This window comes from Dipteris shenzhenensis, chromosome 31, assembly GCF_047967505.1.
Source record: "Dipteris shenzhenensis isolate YYH24624 ecotype China chromosome 31, Dip_SZ_1.0, whole genome shotgun sequence".
NCBI lineage: Eukaryota > Viridiplantae > Streptophyta > Polypodiopsida > Gleicheniales > Dipteridaceae > Dipteris > Dipteris shenzhenensis.
The window spans coordinates 27758518-27774977 of NC_141626.1; the positions used below are offsets into that span (position 1 = coordinate 27758518).

Below are 16460 nucleotides of genomic sequence, written 5' to 3' on the forward strand. Positions count from 1 at the left end.
CCTCCTCCCTTGTCCTCTCTCTGCCACCGACTATACCTGATGACAAAGTGACGCTGAGTAGGTGCTAGAAACATGTGGGGACATGATTGTTCCACCCATCTAATTTGCCATTAGTAGTTGCGTAGTCCTCTAAGGGTGGTTACACCACTGCATGCCCAAGCTATGCTCACTTTGATGGCAAAAGGATTTCAATGTTTGGCCCGCCACCCCTTTACACATTGGGTGGCAGACACATTTTTAGTGAGCACACAAATAGATGGCGCTCCAAATAGCTACAGCTTTTGGGGAAATGCATTCAATGCTCAGTACAAACGATTGGTGGGAAGGTGGCAAATGGGGAACGGGGCTGGGAAGTTCCGTATGGAAAAGAGGGCGAGGAGGGCATTGAATCAATTATATCGTGACCATTTCGAGAGTATCAAGGGAGGGACTAATCATCATCAGACTCGAGTATCTTGAGGACAGAGGAGGAGTGTGTAAACACAAAAGTTTTGTGCGGCCTCTTGGCAGAGTGTGTAGCCCACTTCTTGTAGATCAACACAAACAAAAGTTGCAGCTATGGCATACATAGAACTCCAACAACAGCAGCAGCAGCAAGGTTAATTGCCTTCACTGTAAACATAGTGTTGCCGCCCTGGCCAAATCCATAGACTTGTGCTACACCCAGTGTGTGTAAAAACACAAAGTGTTGCCGCCCGGGCCAAATCCATAGACTTGTGTGTATAAACACAAAGTGTTGCTGCCCTGGCCAAATCCCCAGACTTGTGCTACACCCAATGTGTGTATAAACACAAGGTGTTGCCGCCCTGGACAAATCCATAGACTTGTGCTTACACCGAGTAGTGTGTGTATAAACACAAAGTGTTGCCGCCGTGGCCAAATCCATAGACTTGTGGTGCAAAGTGTTGCGGCCCTGGCCAAATCTATAGACTTGTGCTACACCGAGTGTGTGTACAAACACAAAGGGCTTCTATTCTTTAATTCTTGTAAGGGACACAAAAAACAGCTAAGGCTATGGCGGACGCAGAGCTCGAACAACAACAACGAGAAGAAGAAGAAGAAGATGATGATGATGATGATGTAGCCCCTCGCTTGCAGCACCTCTTCGCCATCAGACATGGCGATCGCCTCGATGACGCTGATCCTTCCTGGATCTCCTCCGCTCCCCGCCCTTGGGATCCCCCCCTCACTGACCTCGGTCGATGGCGCGCTCGCGACTCTGGCAGAAAACTCCGACGCCAAGGCTGGCACATCACTCGCCTGTTCTGTTCCCCCTTCCTTCGCTGCGTCCAGACCGCTGCAGAGGTCATCACCGCTCTCTGTGCCCTCGATCCCTCCGCCGAGCCCACTCGTAGTTGCAAGGACGTCCCCATCGATCCCTCCAAAGTCAAGGTGAGCTGGTCCATAACTCACTTTTTCCGGGCTCTATGAAGGGTCAACGGAAATTTGTCCGCAGCATTTGATCCCACTTAGTACTGAATAGGCACTCTAGATTGCCTCCGTTTATAGGATCGATCGCTTGGATGTCAATCGAGAAGATTATCTTCAGCTTCCTGGCTAAATCTTGGGTTCCCTTTCAAAAAACGTAGTTAGGCAACTGGTCTGGCCGCTGTCCTTTCGATTCACCATCGGCTCCCGTTCTGGTGTGCCCGCGTTTTTTATCTTTGGCTGGATGCCTTATACTTCAAAAGAATAAGGTGTTGGGAACTTACTAATATGTTGCTGGAATTTGACAGGTTTCACTTGAGTATGGTTTATGTGAAGTAATGAACACTTTAGCAATCAGGGTCTTAACTAATCTGCCGGAGGGGCCTTTGACGCTTGATTGGAGGGAATTGGAGGCGCTCTTACCTGCGGGCACCGTCGATCATTCTGTTGAACAAATTAAGACAAAGGTGATTTTCCATGCAGCTTTCGCGTTTTAAACGTTTATAAGTTAAGTTTAAATTGTGACTTCTATAATTATTTTCACATGATAAAATCGTTATAGAATGTAATAAAGCAGCTAGATCTTTTTGGTCTGTTTTTGAAGAGAGGAATCACTAGAACGAAGGACATGAGGCCCCCCCCCTGCCCCCCAAAGATATTTAAAGGCGCTTGTGCTAGACTCCATCATGCGTCACTCATCGCTTGCAACATGAGTAGTGTGCTTCGTGAGACACCGTGATCAAGAATCGTTTGGTCCTGTTGGGGACATTCTTTGGAAAAAAAAAAACTTCCTTTTGGGGACAAGTTTTTTGTAGCTGATGGTTGTATTTTTCTATGTACTTTGTCTGATATACTTTCAAATTGACGTGCAGCTGCCTGACTGGCCAGAGACACTCGATGCTGCATATCAGAGATACCAGGAGACGTTCCAGGCTGCTGCTGATATGTTCCCAAAAGAAAATGTACTTTGTGTTACACATGGTTCGTAGAACCTTACAAGCTTTATTCTATTTCCAAGCATTCACTGTATGAGTTTAATCTATGTGCTGTTTTACAATGTCGTATAGACTTTCTCGATATGAATTGAACACAAATCTGACAATTATTTTGAATTTATCATATTTATTTATCATCAAATCCTGGATCATACAGCATGGGAATGGTGCCTTGACCGATGCATATGCCTTGATTCTTAGCTAAATATCAAGAACGATACTTAAAAGCAGCTTGTGGCCTAAGCAGAGGCAACTAGAGGCGTGCAAGCTATATGGTGCTAAGCAAAGAGTGTCCTTGTCATGTGTATCAGCTATGCCAATTATGTCAACTAAATCAAAGCTTCCTTGTTGGTCAATGCCCCAGCTGTGAGCTCTCATATGAGGACCTAGGAGCTTGACACTTGTGTTGGACGCTTAGGTATGGGATGTGGGCTCAACATAGAAGTCTCAGTTGAGCAGATGAGGATGCAATAGACTGCCATGTGGGCAGCATGGAGGATGCCACATGGGCAGCATGAACAGCAGCAGCATGTAAATCCACCACATGGGCAGTGTGGGGAGCAGATGCATGGGCTGCAGACGGATTACAGGTGACCTTGGTGAACTCAAGAGTTAGACTTGAGTGGAGCTCAATATGAGCATGGTTCCAGAGATGGTTGGGAGGAGTTCAAGGTCTTTGGAAGGAAGCTAGTTTGTGGAAATGTATGTGGAGCAGCCGCATAAATGATAGATTTCATAGTATGAGTTTCGACACTCAAGGTTGTGGATTTTGCTGGATGCTGAACGACTCGAGACAAAATCCATGATGCTTGATGCTTTGCAAGGTTTGGTGTGTTCCAGGCATCTGGGGGGGACGACTGGATGGACCTGCTGATGGTTGTTGGGTATCTTGAAGACTCTGATAGGTTTGTGATGTGGATTGGAGCGCGGATTCCATTTAGTGCTGTGATGATCCAGTTGTTGAAGGATGATGTGGAGCGTTACGTGGAGGTAAAAAAGAGGTGTGGGAGTTGGACTTGAATACGACAATGCTTTCGGCATGTTCTTGAGAGCTTTTGAATAGGAGCAGATGGAACCTCTCGTGTGGTGGTGCGAGGTTCTATTGTGGGCCCACAACATAAATTTTTCACATGGGCACACGGGCATGCACTAGAGACTGCCATGTGAGCAGCATGTATCTGCCACATACGCAGTATGGGGAGCAGAGGCATGCACTGCATGAGCAGCCATGTGGGCTGCCGCAGATAAAGCAGCCTTATGATCTGGATCTGGAGTTGAGAGAAGACAGATCTGGGTGGCGCAAAAGCACCAGGGTGCTGGCAAAGTGATGTGCCCAGCAAAGGGCCAAAGCATGTGCGTGAAGGAGTCTCATATAGCCCAAGATGAAGTTGACGAGTCTATCACCGTTGGCAGGAGACGACCCTACTGGATCAGGTGTTGGTTGGCAGAAATTGAATGCCTTCAAGAATTTCAAGGATTTAGTGGAAACGCAAACTGGAAAGTGACAATTTTCATTTTCTTTACTTGACAATGGACCACTAAACCAATCGCCTCCTTTGTCCTACAAAGATCCACAAAGCAACAATGTATCCTCTGTTGTCTTGCCTTATCTTTGTAGCTGTGGTGGAAACCTGCTTGCCCTGGCGTTCTCGATGCAATGTTGCTAATGTCTTATTAGTATCGCTGTAAATCGTCTTGGATTGTCGGGATTTGATGGTGTTTGATATCCTTTTTGTCAAAGATTCCTAGGATATTGTTTGAGCCGTAATGTGTATCTCACTTGTTTTAGTGCAATCCTTGGTTTGAACAGGTGAAGGAATAGGAGTTTTTGTTTGTAATTTCCGCTCGACATCCGTCTACCAAGTGAAATACTGTGCAGTTGCCCATGCACAACGGTCTGTCTATAATTTCTCAATTCCATTGGAAGCCGGAAAATTTGAAGAAATTACAGAATCTGGGGATGAATCGGGCATATTTTTCAGTTGATTAAGAAACTTTATTCATCTAGATGTGGCAATTTATGTCATTTTTTCCCCAAAATTTTATTGTGATTTATAATTTTCAGTGAAATTCATTATTTTCATTATTATTATGCTGAGATGTGATACCTTCATAGAATTTTGAATACGAGGAGACTCTGAAGTCATTTATGAAATTGGCTCTACTTGGATAGTATTTTTACATCAATAGTTCTCAATAAGAGATATTTATTAGGTATACATGCACATAGACCGAGCAAAGGCCATCTAATGTGACCTTAACTATTTCCTTCTTCTAATAATGCTTTTGTTACTAGGTTGTATGATTCCATATTTTTGTAATTTCAGTAGTTGCTATTAGTTAAATGCAAATGTTTCATTAAATAACATTGTTATATTCCTGTTACTTTGTACCATAAACAAGGTGGTTTTGGTACGCATATGATACAATAAGTTTTTAGAGTACAGCACAGTATGGTATGTGTACAAGCAAAAAGTAAATTTTTTGCTTTTTGCTTTTTGTTTTTTCTTTTTCGGCAGAGGGAGGGGGTGGTTGCTTTGTAAATTGACTGGCACTTATTTTTGCATACCTACCACCTCCTCCCTTCTCATCCTATGTCAAAGCTGGTTGCTGCCCCTTCATCCACACAATCTCCGATTCATCTCTTCCAAGTTGTAGTCACTCCAATGGTACACATAGCCCCATAGATTGTAGAATATAGACCCCAAGTTGTGAATCATTGCTTTAATTGGTTTACAATTATTTATATGATGTATGTACATCAATAGTCAACTATGGTAGGATGTGCTCGATTGTTGGTGGTGATTGATCATTTCATCCTATCCACTAGAGTACTAATATATTTTCTCTCCCCCCCCTCTTGTGCTCACTTCCCTTCCTCTCTTTTTTGGGGGAAAAATAATAATTTGTAAAGCCAATGGGCCTTATACATCCCTTCACTCATGTAGTATGCATAGCACCACCTTGAACATAAAAGCTTTCATAAGTAGAAATTTTGATTTGGATTGTGTTTGGCTTCATGCTGATTTTCAAAGAGATTAACCTTAATTGGAATTCAATGCCTAACCTATATGACATAAAACTTTTAGTGAAGTATTTGTAAGTTTTCTTGTTCTTGGCTCCTCAAGGGGCAAGTGATGTCCCTATGGTGTTGCTTTATGGTGTTGCTTTATGATTCTCTTAATGTTGTGTATTATCAAATTGATTTGAATGGAGGTGAGGTCACAAGGTTGTGGTAGTGCATGCAATTTAGTTCAATCAAATGAGTTAGAGAGCTTTGAAGACTTTGTGAACCTTCTCTAGATGTATCATTTTTAGTATAAATTGACCATGAAGACATTTAGGTCTTTATGGTAACTAATAAAAGCCAAGCGGACCCTTGGTGTTTAAAGCAACTACATTGAGATATCACCACTTGAGAACATGAATGCACACACACACTGTTTTTTTTTTGGGGGGGGGGGAGGAGGGGGGCAGTTGGCGGAGATTGAGTGTAGGAGTCAATTTTGGCCACATGAGAATCAATTTCTATCCCCAAGAGCCTTGAATGAATATATGGTAAGGTCTGAACAAGAGTATTATAGATGCTTGGAATCTCATATGTGGAGAGTTGTGCTAGAATTGAGTATAAATTGACAATCTCATAGCATAAATTGAGTATTTGTTGGATGTTATCTGTTCAGTGTCCTTTGGGGATCTCAAAGGCCAATTATAGTGGTTCCATTGTTGGGATATCATCAACTTTCTCAAGGAGGTGAGATCTGTGGTTGTTTTGGATGACGTTGGAATTAGGGATATCACCATCTCTCTCCAAGAGGTGAGGCATGTTATTGCTAAGAGAATTCAGCCAATAAGTTTTACAGCAGTGAAAGCACAGGATGTGCCTAAGTATATGCCTCATGAGGAATAGCCAGAGACAAAGGAACATGATGCGATCAATTTGAGCCAACTTTGGTTGGGGCTCATTTAGGCTCAACAGAGCGTGTCTAGAGGATTGCTTGAGGCTCAAGAGGGGGGAAGCACCTCCTCTCCCTTGGTTCACACTGCTCCTGATATCTAGAGGTCGCTTGGTGACACAATGGTCTCAGTCGAGGTACCGCTTGTTGACGGTATATCTGTTGTGCGGGACTTCTAAATTCGTGTACTAGTCACTGTCAGACTATCCGTACACGGTATATGAGTTGGTTAGCTGTAGCTCTATCAAATCATATATTGCATGTATATCTTGTTTATCTTGTATCTTGAATATACAGGTACATGTAAGAAAATGACAGAGTCTGCTAAATCTGTTGAGATGGTTTTGTCAATTTATGGGTTTGGATGATACAATCACTCAATAAAAAATTGAGTTAGTTTGTCTATTGAATGTTAAAGTCTTTGGATACGAATGAAACCCTTAAGATAAATTCCATTTGCGTCTAGAAGGATTGGATAAATGTTCATGTTGAGGCTTGTCCTTGTAATTTGGAATATATAACATTATTTCTCTTAACAAGTTTTGTCTTCGAGTCTCATGAAGAGTGAAAAACTTGGTAAGTGTTAGCAATTATATATGTGTGTAAAGATGTGTTGCATCTCTATATGGCCATATGCCATTGGGACTTGTGTATAACCCTATGAAAACCACAACTATTTAAAGGAATCTCAAAATATTTAGAATATAAGATGAATAATCCTTTTGATTAGTAAATACTCATAAGGGGATGGATAAATTGATACCTTGCCTATGGAGGCATGAATACCTTGTGGATGATGACTAAGGCCATGTTTATTGAGGCTACATAGGTGACCCAACTAGTCATCAATAATAATACACTTATGTTAGTATTTAACAGGATTGGTAAGTCAATGACCAAAGATTCAAGTTGGCTAGACACTTCTTGACTAGTAGTTTCTTTGAGGGAAAACTAGGTTTGAGCTTGGTTGATCACCTTTTAACTATTGGGCTACTACTAAGTATCGATCATTCTAGAGATCATGTGTGTGTGTGCTCAAAGTGTGGATTTTATGGTTTTTGTAAAGTATTTTGTGATATGTGCCTATTTTTATTACTGTCTAACTCATTTGGATTCAAAACATAGGTATGATTATAGGTGGTTTGTTACCCCTCTCTCGTAGAGTCTATTGGGAAATTTTGCAAGTGGTGTGATTACAGGAAAGATATATACTCAACCATCCTTGGTATCCTCTAGGTAAGAAAGCAAGTAGTACCTTGGCATAAACACATGTTATGTGTAGAGAGAATAAACATTACTATCGAAGATCAAGGTGTACTTTCGTCATTCTGAGTTGTACTTAACCTTGATAAAAATAGAATATGTGAATTGTGCGATGGTACCGACTCATCATCCTATCTCTAGTTTGGATTTTAGCAAAGATGAATAAATATGTTGAAGGCATTTGTCATATGTGTATTGGTGTGTTTCTATGGCATCAATATCCATGGGTTTATTTGATTGGGGGTTGCCAATGTTGATTGAAGTCGAGAGACAAGTGAGTGGGTAATGAATGTCCTAAACTGGAGCTCTCAATTGCAACTGAGGGTTAAAGAGATGATAAGAGGCTTAGGTCCATGGATGATTTTTTCAAGTTAGTTCTGTTATAAGATTTTATATTGGCTCCAAATTTCAATAAAAATAAATGTTTGAAACATTTGTGAGGATTTGAAACTTTAATGCAAAAAAGTTTCGCCAAGATTTACATTTTTCCCTTCTAAATTCAAAATAACATATGTAAAAAAGTATTATGTTCTACTAGTATTGTGAATAAAAAGACGGAATTGAAAACTTTCGCCAAGATTTTATGTTAATATATAAGCATAGCTTTGATAAAAACATCCCTGCTTAGGTCATTTGTATGCATGTATTTTGTGGGTTTCATAGCCCATGAAGGTCCCAATTCCACATGAACGAGGCTACCATAGTTGTGTGCATTCATGAGAAGGGACCCTTACTGCATTAAGCACATGTCCTATGCTTATGTATATCACAGCATTGTGGATTGTGTTCATCCATCTGCATTAGTGCCATCCCATATGGGATTCATTTGATTGTATTTGGACACTACGGCACCTATTCATTGGGAATTTCTTTATGGGTTATTAATTAGCATAAGGTTTCCATTGAATGCTAAAAAAGTGTTTGCATTTTGCCAGTGATGGTTAATAATCTAGAGAGAAATTATCTTACGAGTAGAATATGTTTTTGCAAGTACAATATGTTTGATGGGATTTATCCTCATAAGGTCCTAAGCTCTACATAGAGGAAAGTAGAAAATTTGTGCATCCACCAAGCTAGAATTAGTAGTAGTATCACTTGCACTCACTTCGATTTGTTGCCTATATTATGGATTTTGCATGGATGCCAGCACAGACAATATGCATTATAGGTTTTTATTGAACATGGAACATGTTTTGTGGATTACATAGATGGATGCTTATGTATGTTTTACCAATGATCAAACAAGGATATTGATTTCCTAGAGTGGACTTCAGGGAGTTATGGTGTAAAGAAAATGTTGACGAGTAAGGGAATGACTTTGAGAGGTGTGCCTAAGTTTGACGTGGTTTGGATGGTTTGCATAGGGATTTATCCTCATCAGGAACCCAATCCACCTAAAATAGATTATAAACGTTATTGCATTCACTTGTGAGAAGTTATCAACATACGTGCTCATCTTCCACGCACAGCTCCATCTAATGTCTATGTTTGTATCTTTTATTATGTATGATGTGTAATTTCATTATTGGATTATGTGTATTGAGATGAAGAGGATTGATGGTTGTGCTACCTTATAGTTCAATTAATTAATTATCATGTAAATGATATATTCAAGGATCTCGGCTCGTCTAAATGTTCCATTTGCTATGATGATGACTACGAGTTGTTTCATTGGGATTGTGGTGTGTTTCTAGCCTATGGCTAGCTCTACATATTATGCAATGACTAATAGAGCATGATTATTCACATCAAGAGCTTAATGCCAATATTGATAATCATGGGCTTCACAATTTTTGATTGTCCTGTAGTCGATTGGTGGATTGGGTGCTCTAGGGTTGTATAGGACACTAATCAAAGCAATTTTGGTTCTTGAATCACCCTAATCTAGGATACTAGTTAGGAGGTATGCCTTCCCTATGGATTGTCCTTAGGACAATATTGGTTAGTTTATGCTAGATCTTGCAAATAGAGAGATAGAGGCTTCCATTTTGCTTTATGATATGAGTATGGGATGTTTATCATTAGCAAGGTTAATTTGGTTGTGTTTGGCTTTGTTAGGTAACCACCACTGACGTCTACCTTATGAAGGGAAGTGTGGCTTGTGAGCACCGATTGGAGAATCAGAGAGAGTTTTGAGGATTGAAGTCCACACCATGGCAATTCGTGGGGAGATGATGGTTCAAGGAGGTGATCGAGGCATCTCTAGGAAGGTCTATTAAAGAGAATAGTTTTGTTAGCACTAAGAAAGAAGTGTACCTAAGTTCATGTCGTAACTGACTAGCGACGAGTAACAGTTACCACATTATAGTTATACTTCAAAGCACAATTGCTCATTGGGGGATGCCTCGTTCTTACAACATTCGGCTTGAGATTAACACAACAAAGACCCTATTACTGTGAAAAGAATTAAACAAAAGAAGCACAATACAACATTTGATTAGCATCGGATCATGCACACAAACATAGAGGCACAATCCCCAAAAATATGTGGTACAAAGACAGTTTGACAACGTATGTACATTGTGCAAACAGCAAGAGATGAAATAAAGTAAAACATAAAAATCCACCACGAGCTCTTGGAAGATTTCCACCATGAAGTGCTAAAATGTTGTTGGTGCATTCTTCAGCCCAAATGGCATCACTTTGCTTGAAAATGCCCCATTTTAGTTATGGTCATCTTCAACCACCTTAGCACACTCGTGTGTGTAGTGGTATGAGTAAGGTGGCATGAAAATGAGTGTTCTTACCTTAAGTTGAGCTAAAATCTATAAATGACTCAGTCTAAGCTACACATCCTCCTTGGGATTACTAATAATGGCATTAGAGAGTGTTAGTATTGTTTAGAAATTTTAAAATACCAAACTAAATTCTAGTAGTATATATGTACGAAATGCCAAATTAACTTCTACATATGTTACGTACACCATGTGAAGAAAGAGCTTCTTACAAGGTGAGGCTATCAACCTAAGACGAAGGGCCCTAGGGGTAATAGAAATGCCATCTAGATTAGAAAAAAAGTTACTCAAGCTATATTTAGCCATGAGCAGGGCTATGCCATGGGCCATTGGCATTCATTGATAGTACTTGGGTGGGTTCTGGATCTTAGCCAAAGACAGCACGCTAAAATGTTAGTTTGTTGATGTCTCCTTTGTTAAGAAATATCCATGGTATGCGATGTGGATGTCTAAAAAACTATTGCCACTTTCTTCAAATGCTTGTTGATCATTCTTGCTCCAGGTAACTTGGTCACAAAAAACAAAAAGCTTATCTAAGCATTTAGTCTTATGCATATCCTATTTGCAAGAAACATATTCTGAGATACATTGGCATAATGAATGTGACTTAAATGTCCACTGCAATGATTTCCTCTTCCTCGAAAATTCCCTCAATTACTACTAGATTGACCTCCTTGGTCATATTGCTTCTTGTGGCAATCTCTTTCATAGTGTCCAAACTTATGACAGTAGTTGCACTAAATGTTTGACACGTTGGTGGATGCATTCTCTTGTCCTTGAAATCTTCCTCTATTGGAATGATTTCCTCTTGGTGTTGCTGATGTTGATGCTGCTGAGGATGATGCTGGCTTTGATGATGACTTTGTTGTTGCTGACCACTTTGCTAAAATGCTCAACCTTAGCCTCTGTCTCTATCTCTACCTTTATCTGAAGCAATGAATGCTTGATCATTAAAATGACCTTTGCATGCATGAATGGATGAGTCCCGAGTTCTTCACCAAATAACATTGATTGTAGCTCTTCCAGTGTTGGGATTTGCTGTTGAATGGCAACACTCTGAACTAGATTCTCGTATTCCTCTCCTAGTCGATTCAGGATGACTTGAACCATTTCTACGGGATTCATGTGTCTCTCTTGTTGCTATGAGTTGATTGTTGCAATCCTTGATTCTGAGTACGAAAGCATGACCAGTTTCATTGCTGTTGAGGAAACTCTAGTTGATCTAGTTTCTCAATGTGAGAATCCTAAAAGAATTTTTACACTCGTAAAGAGCTATGAACATATCCCATGCTTCTTTTGATGTCTTGACTATGCTAAGTTGTCCAAGCATGACATCTTGCACATTCAGCTTGATCAAATGATATGCATATTTATATTTCTTGTCCCATTCTACCCATGCTCTAGCAATGGCAGGATCTACTACAGGTGCGGACACTATTGGTGTAGGTGTAGATCCTACTACTTGCGCTGTGGCAACAGTGGGAGTAAATGTTGGATCATCCGATGGTTTAGGTGTAGACCCATCAACATACTCGCATTTGTCTTGAAGTACAAGAATTGTCTCCATTTGGTATTTTGAAGTGCCGTAGTTTGAGTTGTCTAACTTAGCAGATGCCTCCAAATTGAGATTGCTAGTCATAGACATGGTGCAAGATACTACTCGAAGTGCCTATGAAAATCATTGTTTGAATCAACTGCAATTTGAACCATCGGTGAAGAAGAACTGTAATATGTAATCCGGTCTATTATAACGCTATTGGCAAATGATGCCGGGAATAGCCAAGAGACTTTACAAGGCATGAATAAAGTGCACAATGCTAAAAAAATAGCGGATAGGATTTACAATGATGGCATGTGTGTGTAAAATCAAATCATGTGCAATCTTGCCGCTACTATCAATCAGCCAATGCCTCTCAAAAACTCTGAAGTCTCCTCACTGAACTAATGGTGGTCAAGTTTCAAGAAATGTAATGATGTGAAACTGCATGTGAACGTAGGGACTGACTCCGAGTAGGACCTATTTGAAAATTTTTGAACATGGATTCGATTGGCTACTTTGGAGTTCTCTCCTCTAAGGATGATCTAGATCATTGTAGTCAATTGCGTGCACTTTACACATCCATATGTTATCAAATGGATGTCAAATCACAATTTCTTAATGGAGATTTAGAAAAGAAGTAAAGATGCAGTGCTTGCAATACGGTATCCTAGCTTAGATTTAGGGATACTCCCTCTACTAAACAGTCATGTAAGAGTGGCATATACTACCATTACACAAATGTGTCACATGCACAACAAGACTAGTGTTGTAGTTGTATATCATTTGCACATCCATGGATAGCAAACCATATCCAACCACAAAACCATCTCAACAGATTTAGTAGACTCTGTCATTTTCTTACATGTACCTGTATATTCAAGATACAAGATAAACAAGATATACATGCAATATATGATTTGATAGAGCTACAGCTAACCAACTCATATACCATGTATGGATAGTCTGACAGTGACTAGTACACGAATCTAGAAGTCCCGCACGGTAGATATACCGTCAACAAGCGGTACCTTTCGACTGAGACCATTGTGTCACCAAGCGACCTCTAGATATCAGGAGCAGTGTGAACCAAGGGAGAGGAGGTGCTACCCCCCTCTTGAGCCTCAAGCAATCCTCTAGACACGCTCTGTTGAGCCTAAATGAGCCCCAACCAAAGTTGGCTCAAATTGATCGCATCATGTTCCTTTGTCTCTGGCTATTCCTCATGAGGCATATACTTAGGCACATCCTATGCTTTCACTCCTGTAAAACTTATCGGCTGAATTCTCTTAGCAATAACATGCCTCACATCTTGGAGAGAGATGGTGATATCCCTAATTCCAACGTCATCCAAAACCACCACAGATCTCACCTCCTTGAGAAAGTTGATGATATCCCAACAATGGAACCACTATAATTGGCCTTTGAGATCCCCAAAGGACAGTGAACAGATAACAGTCAAGACACAACCAGGCATCATTCCACAAACGACAGACATACATGCTCTGAAAAACAAGATGCTATGTATGGCCATCTCATAGGACCCACATAGATGATTTATCCTCTCATGGACATCTTGTAAGACCTAGAGCACGAGGTACATCAACAGCATATGCCAGCACTCGATGCATGCAAACATACAGCCAATGTGTACCTTCTTTTTTTCATATGGCTGTCTTGCAAGATCCATATATGTTCCTCTCGATATACTACCCACTTTCATATGGCCATCCCTCATGACCCACAGATAGTGGTACATCATGAATCACACAAAAGCACTTAGGCATGCAAACGAACATCCCATGCATACTTTTCACACATGTTCCTTTCAATTTTTACCCACTAGAAACTCCAAGCTGTGAGATTAAAGACATTTCTGACCTGTCTAAGCCAAGGATACCACTAGAGCCACTAGAGCTTGCATTTGTTTTGCTACAATAAATGACATTGCCATGCCTAATTTGGTTTTACGTGTCAAAGTCGAGACTCCCATTATAAGTTAAAATATGATGCTTTGTGGCTATTATGTGTAGTATATAGAGATGTTTATTTATGAAATTTGACTTATAATGAAATCTGCTAGGCTAACTACTCTTGTTAATTGATAAATTAATCTTGCCAAAATGATTTTTAAACAAATTTTGTCACTCTTAAGTGTTTGATACACTTTGTAAAAAATGCTAGCTCCTTGAAATCAATTTTATTTTCAAGCATACTAGATAAAGTTTCAAATCTAAGTACTGTTTGGATCAAAGACTGTGTTACCATTAATTTGTGAGCATTTTGTAATCACATGTAATAGTTTTTAATGCTCCTTATATTTTTAGATAATAATCCTATGAGTCTACCTTAAGCTCAAGAGAGGAAATCACCAAAAAACTCATCTACAACAAGTTGTGATCTTTTTGCCAAAACCTCAAAAGGACACTTTTATGTCTTGTTATGCTACCAAACTAGTGTTAGAGCTTGTTCTTTCTATTCCAATTCATAGCACTCCCTAGTACCCCTGTATCATCACACACGATCCTTGCATAGTGTTGTGTAGTGTCATAGATCCACACAGCGCCCAGTCCTTGCTTCTCACATTAGTGGCCTTAGGCCTTCAGTAACACCTCCCAAAGTGATCGGACCACCCCTTAGATAGGCATGAGGTAGAAAAACTATTGAGAGCATTCATGTGGGCTAAAGAGAGGGGGAAATGAAAATGGCATTATGTCTCGTGGGATGACATGAAAGCTCCAAAGGGTGTTGGGGGTATTGAGAGTCCCGGATGTGGATTTGAAGAATATTACTTGATTGGGAAGTGGTTGTTGCTAAGGATGTTTGAGTGAAATGCCTCATGGTTTCAGCATTGCAAGTGGTTTATTGTGAGAGGAAAAGGAAGGGGTGTGGGCTATTGGAAAGATATGGCGTGGTATGATAAGCTCTACACCTGGATCCATTGAAGATCACTTGTTTGGATCTGATAGTAGTAGCAAGGGTAGTGGATGCATGGAAGGCATGTAGTCCACTAATGAGATGCAAGGACAAATTGGGGCCTAGGGGATGCAAGTCTCTTTGAAGGGGTTCAGTGGGAATTGACAATTACTTTGGAAGGAGAAGCCCTTGCTAGCATGAATGTCCACAGTGAGAGGGTGATGTACAAGAAAGGGATAAAGTTGTGGTTGCATGTTTGGGATCAAAGGATGGTTGGTTGGAGATCCACATGGTCTCTCAAAGGCCAATACGAGTTGTCATACAGGGAAACTAAAAAGATTTAATGAGGTACTGATTAGTATGCCAGAGGGGCCGCCAACTAATAGTATTGCCTTGATAGCCTAGAGAGGCAATGAATGGAGTTAGAGCTATTTATATAGGAATCTTATGGTGAAGTTGTATGTGGTCTTGAAGTTGAATGAGAAATGGAGTTGAGGCATTCTAATGGGTGGTGGAAATAGAGATTTGTTGAGTTGTGGAAAGGAGGGATTGTGGGGGTTAAAGGTCACTGTGCCTTCACCCCAGTTATGTACAATACTCAAACACATATATAAATGAATGAAAAAGAAGATTAGGGTGGTTCTGCACCCACCAAAACTTGTGTGGCTCTCTGTCTCCCTCTCTTTCTCTCTCTCCTTCTTCCGTTCTTGCTTCCGTTGAGAGCACTCTCAAGAAATGATGGGGAAAGTTGGATTTCTTGCTTGGAAAGTAATGCACAAGTGTTTGGTTGAGAGAGGTAGGATGGGAAAGTGGGTCAAAGTGAATCCTTATTGCCTTGTCTGCAGGAGATGGATTGAAGACATCATGCATTTGGGGTGGGCGTGTCTTATCATGAGAAGACTCCAGTTGTGGATTGTTGTTGCAGTCATGAATGTTAGTTTGATGGTTTTTGTGTCCAGTCTAATTGGCGGTTAATGCTGTTGGGAGATACCAAAGGTTTGCCTTCTACGTTGGCGACTTGCTAGTGTTTTGTTTGGGTTGCAAGTTTGTTGGCCGTGTGGGGAATGAGCTGGTGTTTTGCAAAGGTGTGGGTTTGAGGTTTAGGGAGAGTGTTGTGGTTGCATTAGCCGGAACCATTCTGGTAGATATGGCCAAGCTTGTGAGAGTACGGGAGACTCTCTTGTGGCGTCTTGTTTGTCTGAACTGAGTGTAGTCTTGTTTATCTGAGTTTTGAGCAGAGTCTTATTAGTTGGCTTGGGGGGTTTATTGTTAGTCGGGTTGGCAATGCTGTGGGAGGTTTGCCCCTGGTAGCCAACCACAATTTGGTACATATTTTACTTTCTTTTAAGTAATAAAAGCTAGCTATTTACCCCCCCCCCCCCCAAAAAAAAAGAAGAGGTTAGGATTTATCCCTTTGCACTTGTAGTCCTCTCTGGAATAGTGCAATTGATACTATTATTAACACCACCTCTTGAATTGCATTGCATAAGTACAGGGTGCATGGATTTTCTATTGTATATAGTAGCGATTAAAATTTTTGAAAAAGAAAAATATCAAAAAAATATGTGCACGAAAGAGCATATTGACTATGCCACAAAAATTTATAGCATGAGTACAACTTAGATCTTGT

At 40.4% G+C, this 16460-nt stretch overlaps 1 protein-coding gene across 2 annotated transcripts; it reads left to right on the top strand.

The window, feature by feature from the left end:
* The first annotated feature begins 880 nt into the window (after positions 1-880).
* Positions 881-4605, top strand: LOC147881287 (uncharacterized). 2 transcript variants are annotated; one of them, XM_087370077.1, is made up of 4 exons: positions 881-1392; positions 1737-1895; positions 2301-2409; positions 4234-4605. In XM_087370077.1, exons 1-4 carry the CDS (start codon positions 1015-1017, stop codon positions 4407-4409), a joined length of 822 nt encoding a protein of 273 aa, XP_087226203.1. In that variant the 5' UTR covers positions 881-1014; the 3' UTR covers positions 4410-4605. The 2 variants fall into 2 exon arrangements, with proteins under 2 accessions (XP_087226203.1, XP_087226204.1); XM_087370078.1 differs by lacking the exon at positions 4234-4605 and adding an exon at positions 2581-4186 and having other exon boundaries at positions 882-1392.
* The last annotated feature ends 11855 nt before the right edge of the window (positions 4606-16460 follow it).